Raw genomic sequence first — 25552 nt, forward strand, 5'->3', positions numbered from 1 at the left:
TTGTTGGACGGTTTTCATTGGTTGTCGCAGCGTTATTTTGACAGTTCACTTCCGGGAAGGCTCACGAGGTGTTGCGGCGTGTGAGAGGCTGTCAACAAAGTAAGTTATTTTAGAAAACGTTTACTAATTTCAAACTATAAATGGTAAATTCTTACTAACCATTACTTAAAAACACTCGACAAACCACCTGGAAATCATTAAATTAGGCTGCTGTTGTTGTGCCCTCAACGGTTTGGCGCTAATGACATGATCGGTCACATTTTTCAATTCGTCTTAAGTTTTGTTTGCTAACTTCGTACTCCTCTCTTGGTTACCACAGTTACCAAGGTCATAATGGCTGACAGTATGGAGGTGAGCAGTCAGCCTCCTGGAGAAGAGGAGCAGGGAGGAGGAGAAGGTGGAGGAGGCTCAGAGATGGATGCAGGAGGCGGTTTGACTGATGCCCAGACAGAGGTGTTGGAGAGATGCCTTCATGCACTCAAACATGCTAAAAATGACAGTCAGACCTTGGCTGCTCTTCTGTTGGTAAGTCATCAAGGACACATTCAGGATGCTATTTCACCTGAAACAGTATAATATTATCAACCTGATGCCTGTAAAGCTAATACATGTGTAGCTTGTATTATGTATATGTATAATTAGTATTTGTAAATGGCATCTAGAAAAATCTTTGCACGAGTGGGTTGATGTAGGAAAAAAGCAAAGGAGAGAAAAATGTAATCTGCTCAATATTTGGACAAATGCATGCACTTAAGAGTACACATGACAGGAATAAAAGGCTTGGACTGGTAGTAACTTGGGCATGAAGTATAAGAAATATAGTATTAAAGGGTTGCTGGTCAGATCTCAGCGCTGATGTTTATTGTGGCGTTACCTCTCCCTGCCTTCAGATAACTCGCTTGTGCCCAGCAAACCAGCTTGACAAACCCACCTTGAGGCGCATCTTCGAGGCCGTGGGCCTGAACCTTCCAGCTCGACTTTTGGTGACAGCAGTCAGAGGGAACGACCACTCTGGCTTACCCCCACATGAGCTCCTTTCGCTGGGCACGGCTCTGTTGGCTGCCCTGAGCACAGACCCGGACATGGCCTCCCATCCCCAGCTCCTCACCACCATCCCGCTCCTGCTGGGTATTTTAGCAAATGGTCCTGTGAGCCAGCAGAGTCCAGATTGTAAAGTCCAGTCAGCAGAAAGTTTAAACACAGAAAGTAATCCTGCTAATTTGGCAAAATCAGCAGGAGAGGGTGTGAAAAGAGAAGAGAGCAAGCAAAAAGATGACAGCAGCAGTGAAGCAAACAAAGAATCATCATCTCAACAAAGCTCTCCCTCCTCCAAACTGGATGAGGCAATGGCTGCCGACTGCTACCAGATTCTCACAGCTGTGTGTGCCTTACCCAGAGGTCCTGACCAGCTGCTGAGCCGGGGTGCTGTTCCTGCTCTGTGCCAAGCAGTGGAACAAAACCAGACTTTCAGCCACGAGAAGGGGCTCGCCTTGCTTGGTTGCCTCCTCTCAGGTAAAACCAAAGCCAAAGTGTGGAGTAAACACCCTGCAGAACTCCTCAATCTTCTTGCCAGGCTCTCCAAAGACTTCTGTCAAGCCAAAGACCAGCCCAAACTGGACATGTGTGCCCAGCTGGTGCAGTTTCTCCCCCCAGTAGGAGCGTCACTCGAGAGTGAGGAGCTGAAGGGAGCCGTTACTCGTGTATGGGGGGTTCTGAGACCAATGCTGCAGGCTAAGTTGACGCCGAGACAGATTGGGCCGATCCTGCGCCTCAGTGCTTGTCTGCTGGATTTGTTCGGATGGGAGCTGGTAGGGCCGCCAAAGTTCTGCTGCCTACTGGTGAACCGGGCCTGTGTGGAGGTCAGAATGGGTTTGGAGGAACCACCTGGAAACGAACTGAGCCCAGAGCTGCAGCACACACTCACAGGTACTGTACTTATTTGAGATAGTGTATTGATTGTAAACAGAAGGTCTGCCAATTCTGAACCATTCAAGCACTTGTTAAGCAGGAGCCACCATAACAGTTTCTGTTTATAGTTTGATTCCTCATGAAAACTTAAACCCGGTCTTCTTCATCATCATCACAGGCTGTTACAGAATCATGGAGGCGGCCATCGAGCAGGCCTGCTGTCAGGGTGTGCCACAGACCACCACGCCTCCTCAGAGCTCCATCTCTTCTCTCAGCCTGCAGCAGAGCAGGCAGGTCCTCGGCGTGTTGGAGGAAGCCTTCTCTGCTTTAATGTACCACCTGCAGCAGGTGAGAGGAAGACGTTTAAGCTTCTGTTTATACCAACGACTACAAGCGACTTGTTGCCGGTTCTGGATATTTAATCACTGGTTGTGCACAAAAGGATTGTTCCTGGTGCTGCGCCAAAAAATGTAGAATTCTTCCCCCAGGAATTATGAATGCTGGATAAATGTTTAGTAAATGATAAGTGTAGCTTGTAATGTAGTTGACATTATATTGGGGATTTTATTTTGCAATGGTGAGCTCACAAATCAGTTCAGACTTTTATTATTCCTCGAGGGGAAGTTTTGATTTACAGAAAAGGGTAAAAACACAAACACAATATACAAAAGAACATCACAACAGCACACAACCAAAAGAAAAGAAAATGTGTCTAAGATGTAAATAAGCAGTTTATAAAAAGTGTATTCATGTTTTAAGGAAAGAAACAAAAGTGCACACTGCTCCAAAACTTAAGCAACATATCGTGTATGTAGTGCCGAGAATAAAAAACAAACAAAACTCACAGATTTCAGCGAGAAGCCCTCACCAGCAAGACTGATAAATAAGAAGACTAGTTATATGTGAGGGCAAGACTTTTATTTACTTTCTGAGTAATGTTTGAACATTTCTTGGCTTCATCCTCTCCACACGGGAGGATGTACTGCAGGATAAACTGAATATTTTTTTAGTTTTCGGCTGCTATATTTTTCCCTTGTTTTCTGATGTGTGACAAATCATTTAACAAGAAAATAAACACTAATGAAAATAACTGATAATTACAGCTCTACTTACGTGTTAAGTGTTAAATCTGTTCATTAACAGGCAGTGTTATGACTGGATTCCTGTTCTTTTCAGTCCAAAGAAGTTGTTCTGTTTTATTTTTTTATAGTTTCTTTTTTATTATGTTAGAATGTAGCAATAAGAAAGCAAAAAAAAGGCTTGTTTTTTTCTTGGCAGGACAATAACGAGTCAAGATGCACTGCCAGGGGAAAAAAGTAGGAATTAAATATTTTGGCAGACCAGGAAGGTTTCCAAAGAACAGCATGTGTGAAACATTTCCCAGTACATGTTAAAAATACTTCTGTTTTATACCAGTGAACCAGAGAGTATAAATCTTATTATATAAAAAAAAAATCCTTTCCCTCAGTATTTTGAGGTTCTGTAATGGTTCTGTGAGGAACATGAATTATTTTCTTTTACACTCTTCCTCGTCTCTTCCTGTTCTCGTAGGTGGATCCAAGTCGCTATGGTGACCCTTTCATCTTCGCCACATTCCGCTCTCTGTGCTCATGGCTGGCCGAGGAGACTTCCTGTCTGAAGGAGGAAGTGACTGGACTGTTGCCTTTCCTGATCGGATACTGCCGGAGTCACCTGCAGGGCGAGAGCCCGGAGCAGGGCCTGTCCGACTGGATGGCCGAGATGTCCGTCAGAGAGGAGGGGGGGACGTGGACGGGCAAAGAAGCTCTGAGGTAAAGATGACGTTATATAAAGAATGAATCATAACAATAAATAAAAAAAAAAAAACATGGATCCATAGATTCTTCTCTGACATCCTCCTCTCTCTCTTCAGGTATCTCCTCCCAGCTCTCTGTCACCTGTCGGCAGAGGAAGGTCCCAGGAAGGTGCTGCTCACCCTCGACACCCCGGCCCTGCTGGTTGACTTCCTGTCGCAGTGCTGGAGCTCCCTCAAGGGGAAAAGTGGGGCGGGGTCGAGCAGGGATCCCAGCATGGAGACGGCCTGCTCCGCCCTCCTGAACTTCACCGTGACAGAGCCAGAGAGAGTCAGGTAGCTGCTTTACAAAGAGAAACACTGGCAGAAGCCTGCAAGTTAATGATCTGTAGTTTACCAACACGAGTTTGTTTATGATGCCGTGCATTTTTTCTGATTTGTTGTCTAGGAAGGACCCATGTTTCAGAGCGCTGGAGGCCCTTCTGAGTGAAGCACTTCCCGTTCTGGTTCATAAACCTCATCTGCTTGTGCTCGCAGCAAATTGCTGCACATTAGGATTAATGATTGGCAGACTCAAATCAGCTCCTTCAGGTGAAAATGTGTTCTTTTGTTTTGCTTAATCACTCGGTACCTTTTCCTGTTGTGTTCGGCTGATTGCGATGCTAATTTTAGCTTAGATAAGTATAGTGTAGTACAGCAAACCTACAATTTTGAGCGAGTGCTTTTGTTTTTATTCAGTTTTTGACACATTAGTAGCATCAGACATTTTGACATTTCATAGCAAAACACAGGCATTAACATTAACAAAGGCTCTGTTCTCTAAAAATATACATGGAAACCATGTGACAGTGAACTAACCTTCACACCACCAGGACCCTGAAACAGAAGCATGTTAATGTAAATCACCCGTCTTTAATTTGTGTTTTTCCGACTGTGACGTGTCAAAAGGTCTTCTGTGAATAAAGCTATATCAGGGCTGTGGAACTGGCAAACCTAAATTTAAACGCAGCCGTCACTAATGTTATTAGTTACCCTTGTGTGTTTCCTTCTTTTGCTCCAAAAAAGGCCTGTGGGAATGTAGATCATGTGGGCTCTAAGTCGGGCAGAGTTGTGGCTGTAAACCGAACTTGTCCTCTTTAAAGCGACAGTTCACAAAATGCCTGTTATTGTTCACTTTGCTTCAAAAATGTAAAACTCTACTAACTTTTTTTTTATTTTCCAGGAGAAGCCGGTCAGAGGCGCTTCTTCTCCGCGGCTCTGCGGTTCCTCCGCGGCGCCCTGGACTCCGGCTCCAGCCCCGGCCCGGTCAAGGTGAGCCTCAGCTGGGCGGAGAGCTGGGACGAGGCCGCGGAGCTCTGGAGGTTGGGCCTGCAGGCTCTGGGAGGCTGCGTCCGCGCTCAGCCCTGGATCACCACCCTGGTCAGAGAGGAAGGCTGGCTGAAAAACACACTCACCATGCTCAGTCAGTGTAGCGCACTACCTGACCAGCACACACAGGGGGCGCTGGAGGAAGCTCTGTGCGCCATGGCAGAACAGTGCCCGGCCTGTAAACTGGAGATCGGAGACGTGATGAGAAACGATAGAGGAGCTTTGAGCGGCATGAGGAACCTGAAGAAGTCAGCGGGAGTGAAGTGAAACCAGACTGACACAGTGAGCTCTTTGTTGGACTATTTTTAACACGCAGAGTTAAAAATGAAGTAATGAAGAAAAGGCTGTGACTGAAGCCAAACTTGTGTTTGTTACTTGAGCCTGAGTCTGACATGAATAATGTGTCTGTTGTCTCAGACTTTGTTGTAAGGAAATTATGAAAATAGTCCTGAAAATTATGATGCACAAACATATTTTTCTGTGTAAAACAATATAAATGTTTAGAAAGCTGTGCTCTGAAATGACAGCTTCTTACATGTGAATTGTGAACGTTAATGCCTTTAATAAAGAGCTATTTTGTTAGAAAGCCAACCAGTCCCTTTCTGCCGATGTGTTTCTTTTCAGGAGCGATATTTATTTGCTGAAAAACTTCAAACTGAAGCAAATAAAAACAGTCGATACATACAGAAGACAATAATGATAGAAGAACAGCACATTAAGGAGCATTAGAGAAGGCGAGTCTGAACAGGTGCGTTTTCAATTGCGCCTTAAAGGAAGCAACAGATGTGTGCTGGTGCAAACCCCGAGGGACGATACTCCAGAGAGAGGGACCAGCCACAGTGAAGCCTCTGTGACCCGTGGATGGGCACTGGAGGAGCAGAGTGAGCGAGCCTACAAGGTCTTCCAGCTCTGGCCATTAAAATGACTTGTGGCCTTCATGAATCACATTACAAACAAGATTTCAATAGGGTAGGTATGAAGATGAAAAGATTCAAGAACAGTTTTTTTTAAAAATGTGTAAAAGGCAACCAAACATACATCGCACACATAAACCAGTGGAGAAGCTACAAACGTGGGTTAGTTATGTGCTCGTGTGTCTTCAGGACAATCGTTCTCCCAGACTGACAGAGAGGTTAATGAAGGACTTGGGCGACCGTACAGTCAGTATGTTTTACTGAAGTTTGTCCAAAACAACTTTTTATAAAGTGCTGTAAACAGGAAGAGTAAGAAGAAATATCATAAAAAAAAGATTACAAAACCACAGTAATAAAATTAAAAGTCCCCATTCATGCCTCCAGGAAGAGAAAAACACTTAAAAATAAACAGAAAATCAAATCAATTTTATTTTTTTAGCCCAAAATCACAATCACATTGCCTCAGTGGGTTTTACAATCTGTACTGTGAACGACGTCCTCTGTCCTTAGACCCTCCGTTCAAGCGAGGATAAACTGGACTTCATCACATGTAAAAATAAACATAAAATGTGATGTTGCTTCTCATGAAAATGTCTCGCAGCAGGACTGTTACATCATCCTCATATATCCAGTAATGTGCTCTTTAAGGGAGCAGGATTTCTCCAAGTGGCCTCTCTTCTATGAACCACCACAAGATGGCGCACTGAGACTTGAAGTTCTTGCTAACTAACGCTCACACCTCTATCCTTAAATCTGCACATTTGCAGAGGGAGATCTGAATGTAAAACTCTTTTTTTTTTTTCTTGCTTGACTTCCCTTCTAATTCCGCTTCCTGGATCTCATTTAGGAAAATAACAAAGGTGGCCATTGTTGCCATTTAGTGTTGGAGGAATGATGAAGGAATAATTAAATTTTTTTTCCAGTTTTTATTCAGTGAAAGAGCAACAAGAAGTGAGTGACTCATCTCAATAATATATTAAATGTATGTCCTTATTCATTTTTCTGCGTCTCTTTGGATAAATGTGTTGTTTTCTCCTTGTAGAACAGTTTTATGATGAAATAATTGTACCAAAAACACTGAAAATCTCATGTATTATCACCGACCAGCCATTGTTTCCTTGTCTCTGTTCCTCTCGTCCACACAAAGCGTGAAAAAGTTTCAGCCACCCCATCCGCGACTCCTGTCACCCTGTCACCTCCCGCCCTCCTGTTTTTTTCTCTACCCCTCTACCCCCTCCCAGACACCCATCCATACAAACTCCTGCATCGTCTCTCAAACTAACTCACTCCTCTCTGTACCTTCATCCCCGTCTCCTCTCCATCCAGCGCGTCACATTAACCCCTCAGCTGCAGCTTGACACCCGGACTGAGAGCCACCACCACCACCACCACCACCTCCACCTCCATCATGCTCTGGAAATCTCGATCCAAGACCGACGGCTTGCAGGTAAAAAGAAACACCAAAGACTTTTCTGTCCGCATTTTTGTATTTTTTTTCCTTCTACAGCTACGTAGAAGGCAATTATTCTGTGCGTAAAAGGCTGCACATGGTGGGCCTGTTGGCTCAGAAAATTCACTTGTCGGTTATTAAACGTGCGGAGGACTCAGTGTGCGTAAAATGTTTGGAGGAAATTAAATTACTGGATAAACACAAAGATTTTTTCACGAGAGGAAACTGGAGATCCGTGCGTAAAAGTGACTTAATTGGACATCAAAATCAGAGAATATAATTGCCTTGTTTATTTGTGATTTATGTTAAGTAAACATATTTAATCACTGATGATTTATAGTCTCCATCGGTGCGTAAAATCCAAAGAGTGCCATTTTTTAAACGAATCAAACAATAAACGTGAAAGTGCAGCGCCTGTGCGAGTTAACAGCCGGTAATTGAATGAATATATCTCTTTAAGAGAAGCGGACCCTGTCGACCCCTCCCCTCATTCTGCCGGGTGCGCGCAAAACCTATAAGTAGTGCGCTCATGGAGAGACTGGAGGACTCTGTACGTGTGTTGTGCGCGCTTGTGTGTGTGTGTACTGGCAGCAGCAGCAGCAGCAGCAGCAGCAGCAGCTTTTCATCTGCGCGTAAAGAGCTCCGTCAAACAGAGAGATAAAGGAAAAGTAAATAACACCCTTTGAATTTAATGGAGCGTTAAACAAGCCTGGATTACATCTCCGGAGAATTTGGTGACATCTTTCGAGTCGTTGGAAGCCCGCGCGTCCTGTTGAGTTTTACATTAGGGGGGCATTCAGAGCGGTCCAGATGTTAATCCACACGTATTCGGCTATGGTGAGTTTGATTGAGAGTCTTGTTTTGTTTTTGGGGTTTTTTGGGATGCTGATGTTTGTTTATAAGTGATGCAACTCGAGTTTATTTTCTGCACCGAGGAAACATGAAAGCAGATGCGAACAACGCGCAAAAACAGCAAATTCCGATTAAATTAAGAAAAAGAAAAAAAGATTTATGATTTGATAAATGTGCTGCATTTTTATCTGTGTGATATCAGCTGACAGCCTGCAGAGAAGAGAGATGTTTGGTGATTTTTTTTTTTTGGGACGAGAAATAAAAGCATGTTTGGCGAATTTGGCTCGTCCTCTGCTCTCAAGTCTCCATCCTCTCCGATGAGCCGTCCTGACACACACTTCAAGTGTTGCGGCGCCGCGCATCTGTCCGCGGAGATGCTCTTTGTCTGCGCGGTGTCACAGCGAGTGAGACCGGCTGACAGTGAAGTGTCCGCTCGCCGCAGAAGCCGGCAGAGGACGGCGCGTCTCTCTGCGCTTTTACGGCTTCAAATATAAACTTTGTGAGACTGAAATGTCGGAGCGCACAGCGTGACTTTTAACTGTGCTTTTAACTTGGCCTCTGCCTGACAGATAATGGACATTGTTCCATCACAACAGCATTGATCCGGGTGACCCAGCTTCCAAAAAAATCCAATTTTCCCAGGAAGTGTGTGAGCACAAATGTAGGCTAGTGGACTACATGTTATTCATACTGTTGCATGCGGGAGTTGAACTTGTGAAGTGAAAATAAAATCATTTTCTGCGCTGGATGAAGTTGTTTTTTTTTTTTCTCGTTAGTTTCCAGTCCCGGGGTCAGTTGTGCTTTTGTTGACACGGTGGCGGATTATTTGCCCTCGTGCCCCCCTCCCGGAGCAGCGTGTTGTTGTTGTGTGTTACCTGTCCTTTGTGCAGCTTCTTGGTGGCCGTGACCTTTCTGACACTGTTCAGCAGCGATGCCAAGGGCGTCTTCTGCCAGTGCGCATCACTTCAAGCGCCGCTGCTGCTGCTATTTCTAACCATCTGATAAAAATGGAAATACGCTAATTCGTGTTTGTTGCAGTTTTGTGTCACAGTAAAACCGTTTTTATATTTTTCTTTAACTGTGCAAATTCAGCCCTCGGATTTAAGCGTCAGGTTTAGAAATAACGCGTCTCCCGGAGCTCGGGACTTTCAGAATCCGTCTGACTTTTGATGAAAAGTGTTTGAGCAAACTTGTTTAATTCTCTGCAGGACCGCGCAGACGGACTAAGCGGCTCTTCGCCGAGTGGGCGCCTCTCCCAGCTGTCCTCCCTGAACCAGGCCGCCTACTCCTCGGCTCCCCCGCTCTGCCACACTCCGGCCTCTGACTTCCAGCCTCCGTACTTCCCCCCTCCTTACCCCCAGTCCTCCCTGCCATACTCCCAGAGCCAGGACTCGTATTCCCACCTGTCAGACCCCTACCCCTCCATCAACTCCATCCATCAGCATCAGCAAGCGGCATGGCACTCGCAGAGGTCGCGCTCCGAAGAGGGGGGGCTGCTGTCACAGTCGCACCGGGCTCTGAGCCTCGACCCCCGGCGGGAGTATCCAGCTGTCCCTCGGCTGCTGCACGGGCTCGGGGAAGGCGCTGCCGCTCTCGGGGACGGTCCTCTCGGGATGCACCTGGGACATCACGGCCTCGAGGATCTTCAGGTGACTTTGTTTGTTTGTTTATTTTGGTTTTCCAGCCTTTGCGGTGGCGCTGCGCACTGGGAAGACCGTGCGTAAAAGTCAGGACCAGTGCGCACAAACATGAACGAAATCTCCTCTGAGCCTCTTTGATTTTTAATTTTTATAACAACATAAATACAATTTAAAATAAGTGCAACCTTGTCTTGTATAGGCCTTGTATAAGACGTGGATCGGCGAGAAGGCCTTCAGGCAATTTATCTTCCATTTCCTATTTCTCCTTCAAAGGACGCAATTTATAATAAACCCTTTTTTAAAATAAACACCTTTAATTCTCCACTCCTCATTTTATATTTTGTAATTTTGTAATTTTCTCCCGTTATTTGATTTTATTTATTATGTTTTGAAAACCTCCTGCAGACCTGAAGCCTATTTTTATGTGACTTTCTCCAAAAATTCTCAGGAGCTTTATTAAATCCAGAAGGAAAACAGTGGTGCGTCGCTTCCTCCAGACACAAAAATAAAAAAATAAAACAAACTTGTGAACGGTTGGAGTATAATGCCAGGACTGAAATATGAATTTCTGCAAGAATATTGGAGAAAAATGTTTATTTTCTCTAAAATTTCGTTCATAAATTGGTAGATAATAATATTTTGGATAAATATCCTCAATTTCCTCAAGTGTGGATTTTTGAATACGTCTGTTTCCAACACTATATGTCGTTTTTAAGAGTTTCTGATCCAAACTTCTTACGAATCTATCCAGAATTTTATGCTTAAATTGAGATGAATGACTGGAATTTATATTCTAGATGCACAGAAGTGTCTGCGGAAGTGTTACAGACGATATAAAAATATTTTATACCTCTGCATTTCTTCTTTAGATTTTGTTCTCAGGGTGACACTCGCCACATGCACGCAGCATTATATTATCCGCTGTCTGTCACACAGACAAAGTCTTTCTGCAGCCCCCTTTTTGTCTTCTGCAGGTTTTTTTTTCGGGAGAAGAATAGTTTCTATGGTTTATTGAGCAGTCAGCTTCCCTGCAGCAGGTGCAGCTGCAGACGCTGTTTGTTGCCTCCACGCAGAAAGAAAACACACCGAGACCAATTGATCTGCACGGTCATTAATAGAAAAGAAACGTTTGAGAGGAGCGCCAAGGCGAGGAGTCAACCCGGGCATGTTGCTGTTAAACGCTCCCACTCGACAAGGACCTTTTATTTGATTAATGGATTATATCCTCCGCGTTTGAATCCTCTTATAAATTCAGCACAAAGGAGACATCCGAGAATCGCCTTGCAAGACAATTTTTATCCTCAGTGAGTGAAAAGATCAAATAAACTGCAGAGGCTTTCAATTACTCTGTGGATTGGTGAGCTACGGTGGCTGCTTTTGACCATTTTTGAATCATTTATTTCGTTTTTACGCACATCTGAAAGAAAAATAAAAAGAAATATTAACATTTTTTGATGCTCAAATGATGGGAATTATTTTTATTTCTGTTAAAACATAGAATAAATGAATAATCTGCTCTGTAGTTGGTTGAAACAGTGTAAAATATGACATACATTGTTTGATTTTACTGTATTTTTAGTAAATAAGCATTTTTGTTGCACTGAAAAATGAAAAACAGGCAACTTTTCTTTATTTTAGAGCCAAACATGAAGCTTATAAATGACACAAAAATCTGCATTTACACGATTCTTCAAATTTAAAACACCCAAGTGGCCAAAAATCATTTCATCAGATCTGTGCATGAATGTGAATAATGTGTTAAAAATGTATCATCTGCTCTCCATTTTGCACAAAGAAGCTCGACACTAAATCGAAGGAGAGTAACAGATTGTTTTATTTACTCTGATATGGATCGTGTTCATATGTGCTGTGAGGGGCCAAAGCAAGATGGAAGGTCCGTCTTGCTTTGGCCTGAGAGACACAAGCTGTGTGTGTGTCTGTAAGTGTGTGTGTCTATAAGTGTGTGTTGGCTGTGAGGCCGGTGGATAAATGATAGTGACTGTCTGTCTGTCTGACACAGGGAATGGAGGAAGGATCAGCCTTGGGCATCCTCGACCACTCTGTCATTAAAAAAGGTAAGAGGTGGGAGAGCTCTGTGTGTGTGTGTGTGTGTGTGTGTGTGTGTGTGTGTGTGTGTGTGTGAGTGTGTGTGTGTGTGTGACAGAGAGAGAGAGAGAGAGAGCGAGAGAGATTGAGTGTGTATGTGTGCATTTGTGTGTCTAAGTGTGCACCTATATAATTGTGCTATACGTGCTGAAGGCGGTTTTGTGTTTAGGGGCACTCCAACACCAGTCTCTCTCGCTGTCTCACACACACACACACACACACACACACACACACACACACACTATAAATAATTCTGTTTTGCTATTTCATTTGAAGTCAAGAAGTCCTCTAATACTCAGCTGCAGACTTCACCCCAAAGGCACACATTCTTAATGAACTGTTCATGGTCATATGAGAGAGAGAGAGAGTGTGTGTGTGTGTGTGTGTGTGTGTGTGTGTGTGTGTGTGTGTGTGTGTGTGTGTGTGTGAGAGAGAGAGAGAGAGAGTGAGGGATTAGAGGGAAGAGGAGAGAGAAGTGGGGCAAAGAAGAAAAAAAAGGAGGGGAACGTGATAAAAGAGGAGTTGTGGGGAAATTTGCAGAGTATGATCACTCTAATATTACCGACTCGGAGTTGCAGGAGACACAGGGGCACGATTAGAAAATTCAAGTTGGATTTGTTGCTGGTGGAGTGCGATACTGTGAAAACCTCGCTCAGCCAAAAGGGGCGAGAAAAAAACTAGATAGATGCGGCCTGTTTGGTTGTGTAGTGCTGCAATAAAAAAATGAAGGTTTGCTAAGAAACAAGCGAAAGATGACACCCTGTTGTAAAAATGGCTGAAAAATAAGTGGGGTTTGGTTGACAGAATCACACTTGGAGTATGATTTGTATTTAAAGGAATTTCTTTTTATATAAAGACAATGACACTTCATAACAACCTTCATTAATACATATTGCATTAACAGTAAATTAAACTTGTTCGGGTGTGTAGCGCTGCGATAAAAAAGTAAAGATTTGCCCAGAAACAAGCTAAAAACAACACGTACTGTGGTGAAAAATGGCTGAAAATTAAATGGGGTTTGGTTGACAGAATCACACTCGGATGGATGATTTGTATTTTAAGCGATTTCCTTTTATATAAAGAAAATAACAGTAAAATTATAGTTAATCAGACTTTAGTTAACGTTATTTCACCGTTAACAAACAATGAAATGCTTTATAAACCATTTATTAAGCAATTGTAAAGGCTTATAAACATCAGCTTCATCTTTAAAATGGCCATCCAGATGTTTATAGATGAACTACACAGTATTTATAAACCATTTACAAAGTATTATGAACATCAATAGCAACTTTACAATAAAGATTTGCTTAATAACTGTAAATGTACTATGTATTAATGATGGTTACCATAAATCCTTAAATTTAATCCTTAAATCCTTAAAATATAAATCATCTTCTAGCTGTGGTTCTGTCAGCCAAACCCCATTCACTTTTCAGTCATTTTAACAACACAGTAGGTGTCATCTTCAGCTTGTTTTAGAGCACCACACACCCAAAAAAGTGTCACCTGAGGAGCAAGTCTTCCTCAAAAAATGGGACATTTTTCTTTTCTTGGTGATTAAATGCTTGATTTTAAACATGAACAGCATCCGCTCACATTTACGAATATATTTTGGCCTCCTGATTCTGAATATTTCAGTCATCCAACCCCCTCACCGGCACGAACCTTTTCCCTGCTGCAAAGTTTTCACAAAAACAAGGATGTAATTCTCCAAATCAGGTCCCTGAAGAGAAGCAGGAGGCTCACACTGTAAATGTCTAGCGCGATCCAAACTGCTGCCATGTTGCTGCTGCGAACCAGCAGTCATTTGATGAAGTGACAGCGATTCCACTTGTTTGCCAAACGCTAAGAATCGATCAATTACCGCAGAGAGAGGCACTTAGAGCCGATAGCAGAGCAAACCTAAAGCCCTCATGAATAAGAAAATCCAATAGGGAGAAGAGAGCGAGACAGGGTGTGGAAGAAAGAAAAAAAAAAAGACAAGGGAAAGGGGGGAAGATAAAGAGTGGGAGGCACAAGAAAGAGTCGAGAAAGATGATAAGAGAAAGAGAGAGAGAGAGAGGGAGGGGCAGACAGATGACAAAGGAGAAAGAGAGAGAGAGAGCGGCTCTGTGGCCTCGCCGGCTGGATGATCGGGCTGCTTGTGAATGAGAGGATTTTAAGAGATTTCTTCAGTCCGGGGAGTCTGTGCTGCTCAGCAGGGCATCGTAAGGATGCCACCCGCCTCCCCACAGTGTGTGAGCGGACCGAGAGCGTACAGACGTACAGATGATATTTTATTTAAAAAGAGGGAGGAAGAGAAAAATTGCAGCGCCGTCAGGAAAATGTTTAAAATGTTGCATGTTCTTCTAAATATGGTGCTGAAATTTGATGCAGCGATTGTGAATTTCTGGGCTGTTACAGATGTTTAAAATTATAATTTGGCTGATGTTTGTGCGTGTGTTGATTTTATTTATTTTGTTCCTGTGGTACAAATATATAATGTAACCTTTCATATGAAAACGAAATAGAGAAGCATCACAAACTGAGGGCAGGGACGTCACGAGCCAGTATCTCCTGAACACACCTGTGCAAAATTGAAGCGAGACACAAAAACCATCGTCCACTGCTGGAGGTGAACGCTGGACCGATAGCAGTCAACGCAGCAAATATTGGCCACCAATGACGTTCAAGAAATAAAGAAATAAAGAAATAAAGAAAGAAATATCAACATTTTTTGATGCTCACATATTTGATTTCTTCTCAAAAATAGAAAATATAAATAATATGCTTCTTAGTTATTTAAAACAGTGTAACTTATGACTTTAGTTGTTGATTTTAGCTGCAGTTTTAGTAAATAAGCTCATATATCGGTGCATCCCTTTTCTTTACTGTAAACGAAATCGCCTTTATTAGCTTGATTAATTAAGTTAAAGGGCTGGTTCGTGTTTTCAGGAGGGTCTTTGTTTCATGTTGTGCCCATCTCTCTCCTCACAACTCCTCTCTGCTGTCGATTTATGAATGAAGGCATAAAATCCCTCCAAGAACACATAAAAAAATGTCCATAAGCGATTTGTTAATTTTTAAAAGGGGGGGATGGATCCTAGTTGTTTAATTCTTAGCCGTGGTCGAGACTGTAGACACTAACTCGCACAAACCTCAGTCAGATAATTGATAATTGGGATTTATCATTTTGAGGCATCTTGAGGCACTCCCCCCTCAAATCGTCGACTGGATATCGCGATAATATCATTATAGTGAATTTGTTTGCCGCCGATAATCGTGCAGCAACACTTTAATGTCACGGCAATCCTACTCCACACCAATAAAATGACTGTAAATTTGTTTCACACTATTGAAAAAGTGTCCAATAGTGGGCCAACCACACCATTTCCAGCAATAAAAACTCTTCACAGAGAGGTTTGTGGATAGTTTAAATGGGATTTGTCAATAGCTGCGTTTACATGGAGGCTAATATTCCAATTATAATTGATTATAACAGAATAAAAATGCCTCATATAAACGAGGGGTAGCCCGATTAATGGCCTCAGACTGCTGATAAAATAAACTCATTTAAAAACTGTGCTATTTTGGCTCTGATGCAACACAATGTCCAGCCCACAACAGTATCTGATCGGTAACACGCCACAATTAATAGCCTACAAACACTGAATAATCTCGATAATAATAATCTATCGAATAAACGTAGTGGAGAGGAAGTACAAAGTAGCGGAAAATGGAAATATTCAAGTAAAGTACCTTGAAATTGTACTTGAGAACAGAACTCGAGTAAATTGTGCTTTATTTCATCACTTGTTGTTCGAAATTTTGACACAGAGATTTAGATTTTTACTGTAAATGAATATCAGTCCCCTTGATTTCTAATAATCAGTATAGGACCTGAAAAAGCCGAGTCAGTCAGCCCCTGATATAAACACATCAGTCAGAATAAACACAAACAAACAGAGTAAACAAAGCTACTGTTGTGAGCACCACAAACAAAAATACCAATCACCTCCTTTGTCCTGATGCAGAAGCAGACTTGTATCTCAAAACATGGCCACTAAATATCTCTGCATGGCTGCGTATCACTAGATATAGATGACAAATTATTTTGGTTCCTTAAAGTAAAAAAAAAGTGCCTTTAAACCAATAAGGCACAAATTAATCTTTGTGTCCCTGTAAGTAAATTCGGTCCTCGTAAGGAGAGTAGCAGACGAACACACACTCACAATGGGGTCGCTTCTGTTCAGTCCTCTGTATTCAGAGGATTTAGTGGATTTAGGATTTAAGACTCCAAATCTAATTGACTCGACATCAGTGAACACCTTAAAGGATGGCACAAAGATCGAGAAGAAAAGCCAAACAGACGTTGGTCTCAATGCCGACATCACTCCCAAATTTTGACTCTGAAAGTGTTTTTTGAGAAAGGCTTCGGATGATTGACAGAAAAGTTACAGAAAGTTTAGCGCGGCGCAGAAAAGTGGGTGTGAATTGAGCTCCTCGAGGTGTGAAGCAAAGCTATTTGCGAATGCGCAGTTAAAATGTAACCACCTGCCGTTCAAACAGAGGATTCAACAAGCTGCGCTCCAGAATTAGAGCTGTCGACGCATGGGAGAACATTACACTGAATAGATTAATCAGTCACTCTCACAACACTACTGTCGCTTCACAAGACATGTTTTTAATCATCCTTGTAAAGTGTGTGTAAAGTTTGTAATTTTTTCGTCATTTCTCCCGCAGTTCCTATTCCGTCCAAGCTGAACGGCTCGTCCCTCTCCGCCTTGTCCCTCGGCAAGGAGGGTCTCGGCATGGGAGCCGTGTCCAACCCGGCCGAGGTCTTCTGTTCGGTCCCGGGTCGCCTCTCGCTGCTCAGCTCCACCTCCAAGTACAAGGTGACGGTCGGGGAGGTGCAGCGACGCCTCTCCCCGCCCGAGTGCCTCAACGCTTCTCTGCTGGGTGGAGTCCTCCGCAGGTGAGAGGAAGATGGGGAATAAGAGGTTTACGCTCAAAGACAAAAATACACTTTAAAGCAATCGTTTCCAGACTTGGCTGACCTTATTTTGAAAGAGTTTTATCTCATTATGTCTCTAAAAAATGTTGAGAAGTAGACTTTTTACTATCATAAACGGAGAGAAAAGCAGCAAATCCTCACATTTAAGAAGGTGCGGCCAGCAAATGTTGTTGCGTTCCATGTAGAATGAACTAGATGAGTTAAAAAAAAGTTATTTATTAGCAGTAACAAGTCAGATAAAGCAACATTTGTTGTGGTTTTGTGGAGTCTACTGGTGCAGCAACAAGTCTGAACAAAATCAGTGTGTAAACAGTCAACATGTTGTTTAAAAAGTCCAGTTTGTAAGATAGTTGATTGTTGACGCTTATTCCCAACTCGTCATACAACAACACAACTCATCTTCATTTGAGCGTCAGAGTCATTTCCACATTATGACCTAAAAGCTCAGGGACACACTAAAGTTGAGGGGACGTCTGAGGAGCACATGACTGACCCTGAAATCAAACACCTGATGTGATGCAGACCCAAAGACTGACTGACCTCCAGCGATCGTGGCATAATAATCAAAAATAAGGCGGAGATCAGAGAGGAGCTTCATTCTGGTAGAAAACAGGAAAGCTTCCAGTGAAAATGAATTGAGGAGGTATCCGACACTAAAATAAAACGACTGTCCAATATATTTGTGTTTCTTGGTGGAAGTTAAAGAGACAAAACGAGATCCAGCGTTTATCGACAAAGGAGGTGTTAGACTCTTAGTGACAGTCAGACAAACAACACTGCAGGGAAGAGAGAGAGGCAAAGAGTGAAATGTAATTTTATAGATGTAACAATAATAACAATGGACCGTTAAACATTTGCTGCAGACTACTACACAAAAACAGACGACAGGAGCTCTGACAAACGATGACCTCGCTATCTTGTTTCCTGAATCTTGACCACTCTTAACTTTAACTATGGGGCCACAGCTGATGAGCCAAAATGGGTCATGGGACTAAATCACAAGAGGAGCGATGTGGTTTAATGAACCGCGGCCTCGGGGCAAGAAAGCAACTTTATGATGCGGGTCTCAGGCTGAAATACTTAAAAAGGGCATCATTAAAAGATCTAAAGAGTCGCTAATATCCAGTCCCTTCTCACCAGACAGACACAGCGACCACACTCACAGCAATAAGTGCATTCAAGTTGAGTATTTCTTTAGTTTTTCTATTTTATTTGACTTTATGCGACTTTTTAATGAGAAAATATCTCTACTACTCTCTCTCTCTACTCCAATACAAGTATTTAACAGCTATAAGTTACTGGTTATTTGGGAAATTAAGATTTTAAAATGAAATAAATGCCATGATTTACATTAGGTAAATCACGAAAGTACTAAGAGAAATATTTACTTTAATATTTTTACAAGATTTCGAAAGCAGGATGTGTTTTTTTTTACTCTTAAGTTAACGCACATGAACTAAGGCATACAAATAAAATCTGTAATGTGTGTCTGAAGGGTAAAAAAAATAAAATAACCAAATTAAAGTCCTTAAAATGGCGCCTACTCCTCCCTCATAAAAGATCATAAAAGATCATAAAAGATGCTCGTAGCTCCGCCCCTTTAAATAGGATATTCACTCCATGCCGATGCAAAGTTGGGTGAAGGTTTGTAGTCCACCGAAACATTTCTGGAGCTTCGCAGCGACTTCGCAGCACTGAAAGAAAACATAAAATGGCTCCACACAGCTGAGAGTCTCCAGAAGTCTCCTAGATCCCAAATTGATTAGAGAAGACGTTATTTACGCCCTTCTTTAAGCCAAAATCCTCACTGTAGCTAGTAGCATTAGCGCACTCCGTCTGAAGTGAGCACATAACTTCTTTTCAAATCAATTTGGGATTCAGAGATTTAGATTACGCCCATTTTTTTTCTTTCTTTCCTTGTTTTTTTACGCTTTAAAACAAGTTCCCATCTACTTCAGTTGTTTAGGAGAACGCTGCGACGCTATTTTGTTTGCAGAGCTCCAGAAATGTTGTGTGGACCACAGAAATTCACCCGACTTTCCATCAGCATTAGAGTGTGTAGAAAATGACTGAATGTCCATTTTTGAGTGAATTTAAACTTTAAGTAAATGTAGTGAATACTTCTTCTGCCTATCATGTAAAAACTGTGAAATATTACCATAGAAAACAGATGTTGAAACATTCTTATATTTAGAAATGTAAACAAAGACAGAGATAGTAAAGAAAAGCAAAAACTTAAGTATGGAAAGCAAAAAAACCCACTGAAAATACAAGACACTAGCAGTGTTGACAGGGAACAGACTGTACTCACAGGCACACCACAATAAAACTCATAAAGACAAACACACACACGCACACACACACACACACACACACACACACACACACACACACACACACACACACAAGGACCCCCTCCTAAAAAACTGCTCTCTCTCTCCGTCCCCCCTCAGGGCGAAGTCAAAGAATGGTGGCCGCTGTCTGAGAGAGCGTCTGGAGAAGATTGGCCTCAACCTGCCCGCCGGGCGACGCAAGGCAGCCAACGTCACTCTGCTAACATCTCTAGTGGAGGGTAGGCAAAACACACACGCACACACACACACACACACACACACACACACACACACACACACACACACACACACACACACATACATACAGTGACCTGCATACATGCTGACAGAAAGAGACACATATTCACATAGAAATATCCTCGCATGAGCAGGCATGAATAAACAGTCATAACATGGGTGGCTGCATGCGTGCGCGTCCGCACACACACACGTGCAGGGTGCCGTTAGAAAAGCTGGAAGAAAAGCCAAAAAGCGGTGAACTGTTTGAGCAGTGAAAGTGAGAAAAGCGGCTGCGTGACCCGACCCGACCCGTCCAGTCGGTTGTGAATCGTTTAAACACGATAAAATGGATAATTATTTGATGTAAAAAAAGTCAGAGTTGATGACCTTTGGCTCTTAAAACAAGCAGAAGCAGCAGCTGCTTTTTTGTTTTTTTTCAGTGGACTATCCCTTTAAAGCTGTGCTAGTTTGACTTCCTGTTTTTTCACTCTTCCTCCTCCTCCTCCTCTTCCTCCAGGTGAGGCCGTCCATCTGGCGCGAGACTTCGGTTACGTGTGCGAGACAGAGTTTCCAGCCAGAGCCACAGCCGAGTATCTGTGCAGGCAGAGCGAGCCGGACCAGCTCCCGACACGGCGCAGCATGCTGCTCGCCACCAAGTGAGTGTTTCACACCCGCCGCTGCACGTTTAAAGGAGCATTCCGCTGATTTCACATGTCAAAGTCAATTTCAAAATGTGTTGCGAGGCTCTAAGGGGAAAATTAAAGCGACATTACTTGAGTAATTTCAGTGTGGGCTTGAATACAAGTGTTGCAGCACTATGTTCTCCCTCTGTCTGACACGCTCCTGTCCCTTTAAGGCCCCGCCCCCTCCTGGGGGTCTGCTCTGATTGGTCAGCTCACACACGCCCGAGCAGCTGTGCTGAACAAATTCTTAGGTGCCAAATTAGCTACTGGGCATAAATTACGTAAATGTGTGACATAGTGACGTAGTGTGATGTCACAAATTCACAGAATTAAAGGCGGGGCTACTGACGAGGTGTTTGAGGAGCAGTGTTTTCTGTGGGAGAGAGGAGCTTCTGTTGGGCTTCTTGATTTTCAAGATCTTTTTCTGCTACTGTTATGTTGGTTGTTGTTTAAAGAACTGATGGAGACCTGGTGGTTGAAACTCTTTTAATTATTTGAACCACTATAATTATATTTTTCCTCCTTTATGACACATTTTCCTCACTAACAGTAATTTATTCAAACAATAGTTTATACTTGCAGAAATAAATCTCAGCGTTTCCTAACAACAAGCTAACGCCTCATCTCTCCTCCTCTCAGGGAGATCTGTAAGGAGTTCATGGACCTCATGTCCCAGGACCGCTCTCCACTGGGCGGCAGTCGACCCACCCCCTGCCTGGAGCCCGGCGTCCAGGGCAGCCTCACCCACTTCAGCCTGCTCACCCACGGCTTCGGCACTCCCGCCATCTGCGCCGCGCTCTCTGCCTTCCAGAGCTACCTGATGGAGGCGATCAAAATGCTGGACAAAGGAGAGGGCGGAGGGAAGAGCCACCACGACAAGGAGATGAAGCACCGCAAATGAAGAGGGAGGACGGACAGATGTGTTAAACGGTGGATGGATGAGAGGCAGGCAGGAAGAGAAAAGAGGGGAGAAAAAGACTGACAGCTGCCCCTCTGTGTCTTTACCTTCGCCCTCAGGATAAAAACTGAGACTTTTACCTCCCAGAATCCCCTGCGGTCCCCTCCTGTCGTGGAGGAGTCGGGGTTCATGATGATATCTGTACTGTAATGTGTGTCCACAACCACCTCACTCAAAAATGACGCATGGACCTCTCTTCTCAGTAGCTGGTTTGTGTCATGATGGCGTCTACAAAACATCTCTTCAGGATGAGTTCCTACTTTTTATTTATCTCCCCCTCCTCTTTTATTTTATTGATCATGTCACCTTTATCCGTGTTTCCATCTCACACTCACACACACTTTTTTTGGACTGAACTCATCTGGGAAGTGTCGCAAAGCCATATCCGAGACAACAACCCCCGCTCTTTGCTCCTCTGGACCTTTGGGAGACTTTTAGCTCCACTCTGATTGGACGAGCACAGCTTCCATATGTAGTTCTTCTTAACTGGTGGTCATGGGAAATTGAGTTCTCTGGGTGAGGAGGGTGAGGAGGAGTCAAAGGCAGCTAAAGGAGAATTGTTTTCTTTTATTTTGAAGTACTGCGTGTTGGTAACTTAAGAAAATAACACAAATCATTTTGTACTTTCTGTGTATGTTTATTATTAATGTTATTACTGTTGTTATTATTATTGTATTACGGCATAAATGTAATATATTATTAAACAATTAAGAGCTGATCGGTCGAGTTTCACGAGTTTGTTTTTATGTTTGATCTCTTATATCAGAACAATAAAAAGTAATAGTCCCTTCAGGTACTTTTTAAATGCAACAGCCCACTTTAACGTATAGTTTTAAATCCAGAGGTGACAGCAGGCTTTTATTGTGCTCTTATTGTAAATGCTTCCACCTTCTCTTTGTCTCAATAATGACAATTTTTATTGGTCCCCTTAGGCAAGGTCTAATGTGACTTCAACAGGATGGTCACAGCGAGGCCTGCAACTCACATTTAATGTCATTATTGATTGATCTGTCGATTTATTTTATTTTTGGGTGGTTATTTGGTTGTTTAGTCTATAAAATGTCAGAAAAAGTGTACATTGCAGTTTACAACAGTGTCTTCTGCAGTCCGAAACCAAAAGATACTCAATTTACACCAATATTAAACTGAGAAAAATGCTAAAAAACAGTAAATGTTTGGCATTTCCAGCTGCACTCTAGGGATGGTCATGTTGATCTGTCCTCCACATTTGTCCAAGCTGAAATATTTTAACAACTTTTAGATTGAAATTTTGTACACACATAAATGATTCAAAGAGGATGAATCCTACTGAGCCTTTGTTGATTCTCTGATTTTCCTCTAGATGCATGATTTGTCCAAAACTTTGGTTTTTGACCAAGTACCTGCAAAACTAGCGACATCCCCATCATCCAATGGCAACTGACGCATATTAGCTGCTGGCTAACTCTGGTGCATTACTTTAAATTGTGTGCAGTACGTGCAAAAATAAAAATAAATAGGAAAAAAAAATTCTCAGCTGCACTTTGAGATGTATGCAAAAGAAAATGAAAGCATGCTAACGTGCAAGATGGTAAACATGGTGAATATTAGCATGTTAGCATCGTCATTGTGAGCTTGTTGGCTCTTGTAGGTCGCTAAATTACTTTAACTATTGTTCTATTAATAAAACTATTAATTAACTTTCTGTCAATCTATTAAATGATAAATCAAACCACTGTTGTTAGCACTCGTCTAGCATAGTCTAGGTTTAGCCGAGCTTAAAGGGACAGTTCATCCCAAAAAACAAAAAATAGCAGCCTACATATTTTATCTCTTAGTCGAAAAGTTATGTATGTTTAGATGGCCGACAGCTTGTGGTGCTGAGAGCTCCAGAAAAATGTGATAAACTCAACAGCTGAGTATCTTTACAGAAATCAGCACAAGGTTACGCGGATGGTTAGCGTGGACTCATGGACAAAAGGCAAGCTAACTAAGCTAACTAACGTTACAGCTGAGTTGAGAACATCCTGCATATTCACGAGCATTAGCCTCTCGTCCATGAGTAGATCATGGATGTTATAAGGAAATCTGGATAAAGCGTCAGAAGCATTCACTCCTATGAAGCCATAAACGTTGGACTTCCTGGGTATAAAATGATCTGGATCTAGGCTAAATCTAGACACAACTTATCATTAAATAGATTCACAGAAAGTTAATCAACAATATTAGTAATTTATTTAGCTGCAAGACAATAGTCTGCAGTCATGCTAGCAGATCTGTGAAACATAGGCTTTGAGCTAAATGCAAACATAGCATAGTTAGCTGTCTGCTTCCTTCTGGTCGAGAGAAAGTAGTTCCTGCATGAGACTGCACGCAACAAGGTCTGTGGATTATCTTCAGTAATCAGGTCGTGACTCTAGAAAGAGACATTAAGTGATTTTTTTTAAATATATGTTTTCGGTGCCATCTAGTTCAAGAGAAGGCTGACACCTCTTAAACCCTGCAACTCACAAACAAACAATAACACCAAAGGTAAGAGGAAAAATATGCATCTTTTGGGGCCACGTGTATCATGCTTGGAATAATATTTCTGTGTTCACCTCAAGGGCCCCCGTCTGTGCATGTAGGGGCCCGGGTAGTCGTCGGTGTCACAGCTGCAGCCCTGAAACACAGTACCTGGGAGAACGGAGGCATCTGTTCTGCCTCCTCTCTCCCACCGACCACCCCTCAACCTCGCCTCTGCACAGTCCTTCACTTTATCTGCTCAACACAATCGCTGCTTTCCAGGGATGGTGACACCAGACACGTGTCGCCTGCTCGTACACTCTCAAACATCACTCATTTTCTACCTGCCGTCTGTCCCTCTCTCTCTCTCCTCCCATCTCATTACCCTCCTGTGTCAATTCCCCCCCTCATCCCTTCATCTCCCTCTCTTGTAACCTAACTCCCCTCCTCCTCCTCCTCCTCCTCCTCACCCCCTCCCCTCTCTCCCCTATTCTCTCCCTCTATCTGACACTCAGCGGGGCCGCTCTCCATCTCTCTCTGTGCCTCCAGGCAAACATATGCTGCTCTTCCCGTCAGATTCCGGTGTGTTTGAGAGAGGAGGGATTGTTTAATGTTTATTAATCACCTGTCTGTGGTGGAGAGAGGAGACGATGATAGAGCCACACACACACACACACACACACACACACACACACACTGAACACACACTTTCTCTCTCCGTCTCACAACACACACACTCACTGGGTTGTGATGTTACCAACTTGGCCTGGTTTTTCCATTTACAGCTCCACATAAGTGTGCTCATTTACTGTAACGCTGCCTCTACACAGTCAAAATGCATTTATTTCAGCAGCTTCTTTTTCAGCAAATCATTGTGGGTTGAAGTTTTTTTTTTTTCTTTCCGAAGATCATCCTCCTACAGGCCCCAAACCGACTTCAGTAACAAATAAAAAGGAAAAAAATGAAAGTGTTGAATTCCTGCACACATCTACAACAAAAAAACACACCAAGCAGCCTGCAGCTGATGAATCTGATACCTGACAAAGGTCTTTAACAAAAAAAAGGTTGCATTTTCAATATTATCCGCGCTGAAAGTACGCAGGAATCAGATTACTTTCTTGTAATTAGCAACGTTATCCATTGATTTACAGAAAGCTAAGACTTTATAATTACATTCATTAATAAAAAACATTAAAATATAGTTAATTAAATAGTTATTTCACTGTTAACAAACAATAAATGCTTTATAAACCATTTATCTACCATTTAACCATTTTACCATTTATTTTTTGTAAATGTTTATAAACATCACTTTATGAAATAATGTTTATAGTTGAACTACTTTGTAAGTGGTTAATAAATACTGTGATTTATTAACCACTTACAAAGTATTTTAAACAATAATTGCAACTGTTCGATAAACAATTGCTTAATAAATGGTTTGTCGATGTTCGTTAACAGTGAAATGACCATTAACTAAAGATGAATAACTATAAATTCATTTATTAAGTATTTGGAAATGCAATAAAGTAATCCTCGACAATGTAACTATAAATCTGGCTTGATTTGGTGCACTTGCATCCTGATGGTGAGCCATTACCAACAAAGTTTTATAACTTGATTACTGACACATAAACCCTTTAAAGGCAGGACTAGCTCACGGTAAGTACATTATTTTGGCTGGTTTTGGTGTTCTTGGTAGTTACTGTAGTTGTTTGAGTAGGAATTGGTACAAAGGGAAACATGTTAATTTGAATTTAAGACATAAATGTCCTTAGCGAAAGAAAGAAATTATAAAATGATTCAAAAGAAAGCACACGATCAGCAGCCATCCTTTTGTAAATACCAG

At 42.4% G+C, this 25552-nt stretch overlaps 2 protein-coding genes across 3 annotated transcripts; both read left to right on the top strand.

The window, feature by feature from the left end:
- Positions 1-30: 30 nt before the first annotated feature.
- On the top strand, positions 31-5638 carry ncdn (neurochondrin). The gene is made up of 8 exons (XM_084380085.1): positions 31-99; positions 320-525; positions 891-1926; positions 2087-2256; positions 3460-3698; positions 3800-4015; positions 4128-4270; positions 4902-5638. The coding sequence occupies exons 2-8, from the start codon at positions 334-336 to the stop codon at positions 5312-5314; spliced, it is 2409 nt and encodes an 802-aa protein (XP_084236211.1). The 5' UTR covers positions 31-99; positions 320-333; the 3' UTR covers positions 5315-5638.
- Positions 5639-7295: 1657 nt separating this feature from the next.
- Positions 7296-21937, top strand: tfap2e (transcription factor AP-2 epsilon). Of its 2 annotated transcripts, none has more exons than XM_084379277.1 (7): positions 7296-7408; positions 9472-9912; positions 11924-11978; positions 16735-16966; positions 19459-19577; positions 20096-20234; positions 20901-21937. In XM_084379277.1, exons 1-7 carry the CDS (start codon positions 7370-7372, stop codon positions 21160-21162), a joined length of 1287 nt encoding a protein of 428 aa, XP_084235403.1. In that variant the 5' UTR covers positions 7296-7369; the 3' UTR covers positions 21163-21937. The 2 variants fall into 2 exon arrangements, with proteins under 2 accessions (XP_084235403.1, XP_084235404.1); XM_084379278.1 differs by lacking the exon at positions 7296-7408 and adding an exon at positions 7983-8248.
- The last annotated feature ends 3615 nt before the right edge of the window (positions 21938-25552 follow it).

Source organism: Pagrus pagrus, assembly GCF_965226575.1.
Source record: "Pagrus pagrus genome assembly, chromosome: 17".
NCBI lineage: Eukaryota > Metazoa > Chordata > Actinopteri > Spariformes > Sparidae > Pagrus > Pagrus pagrus.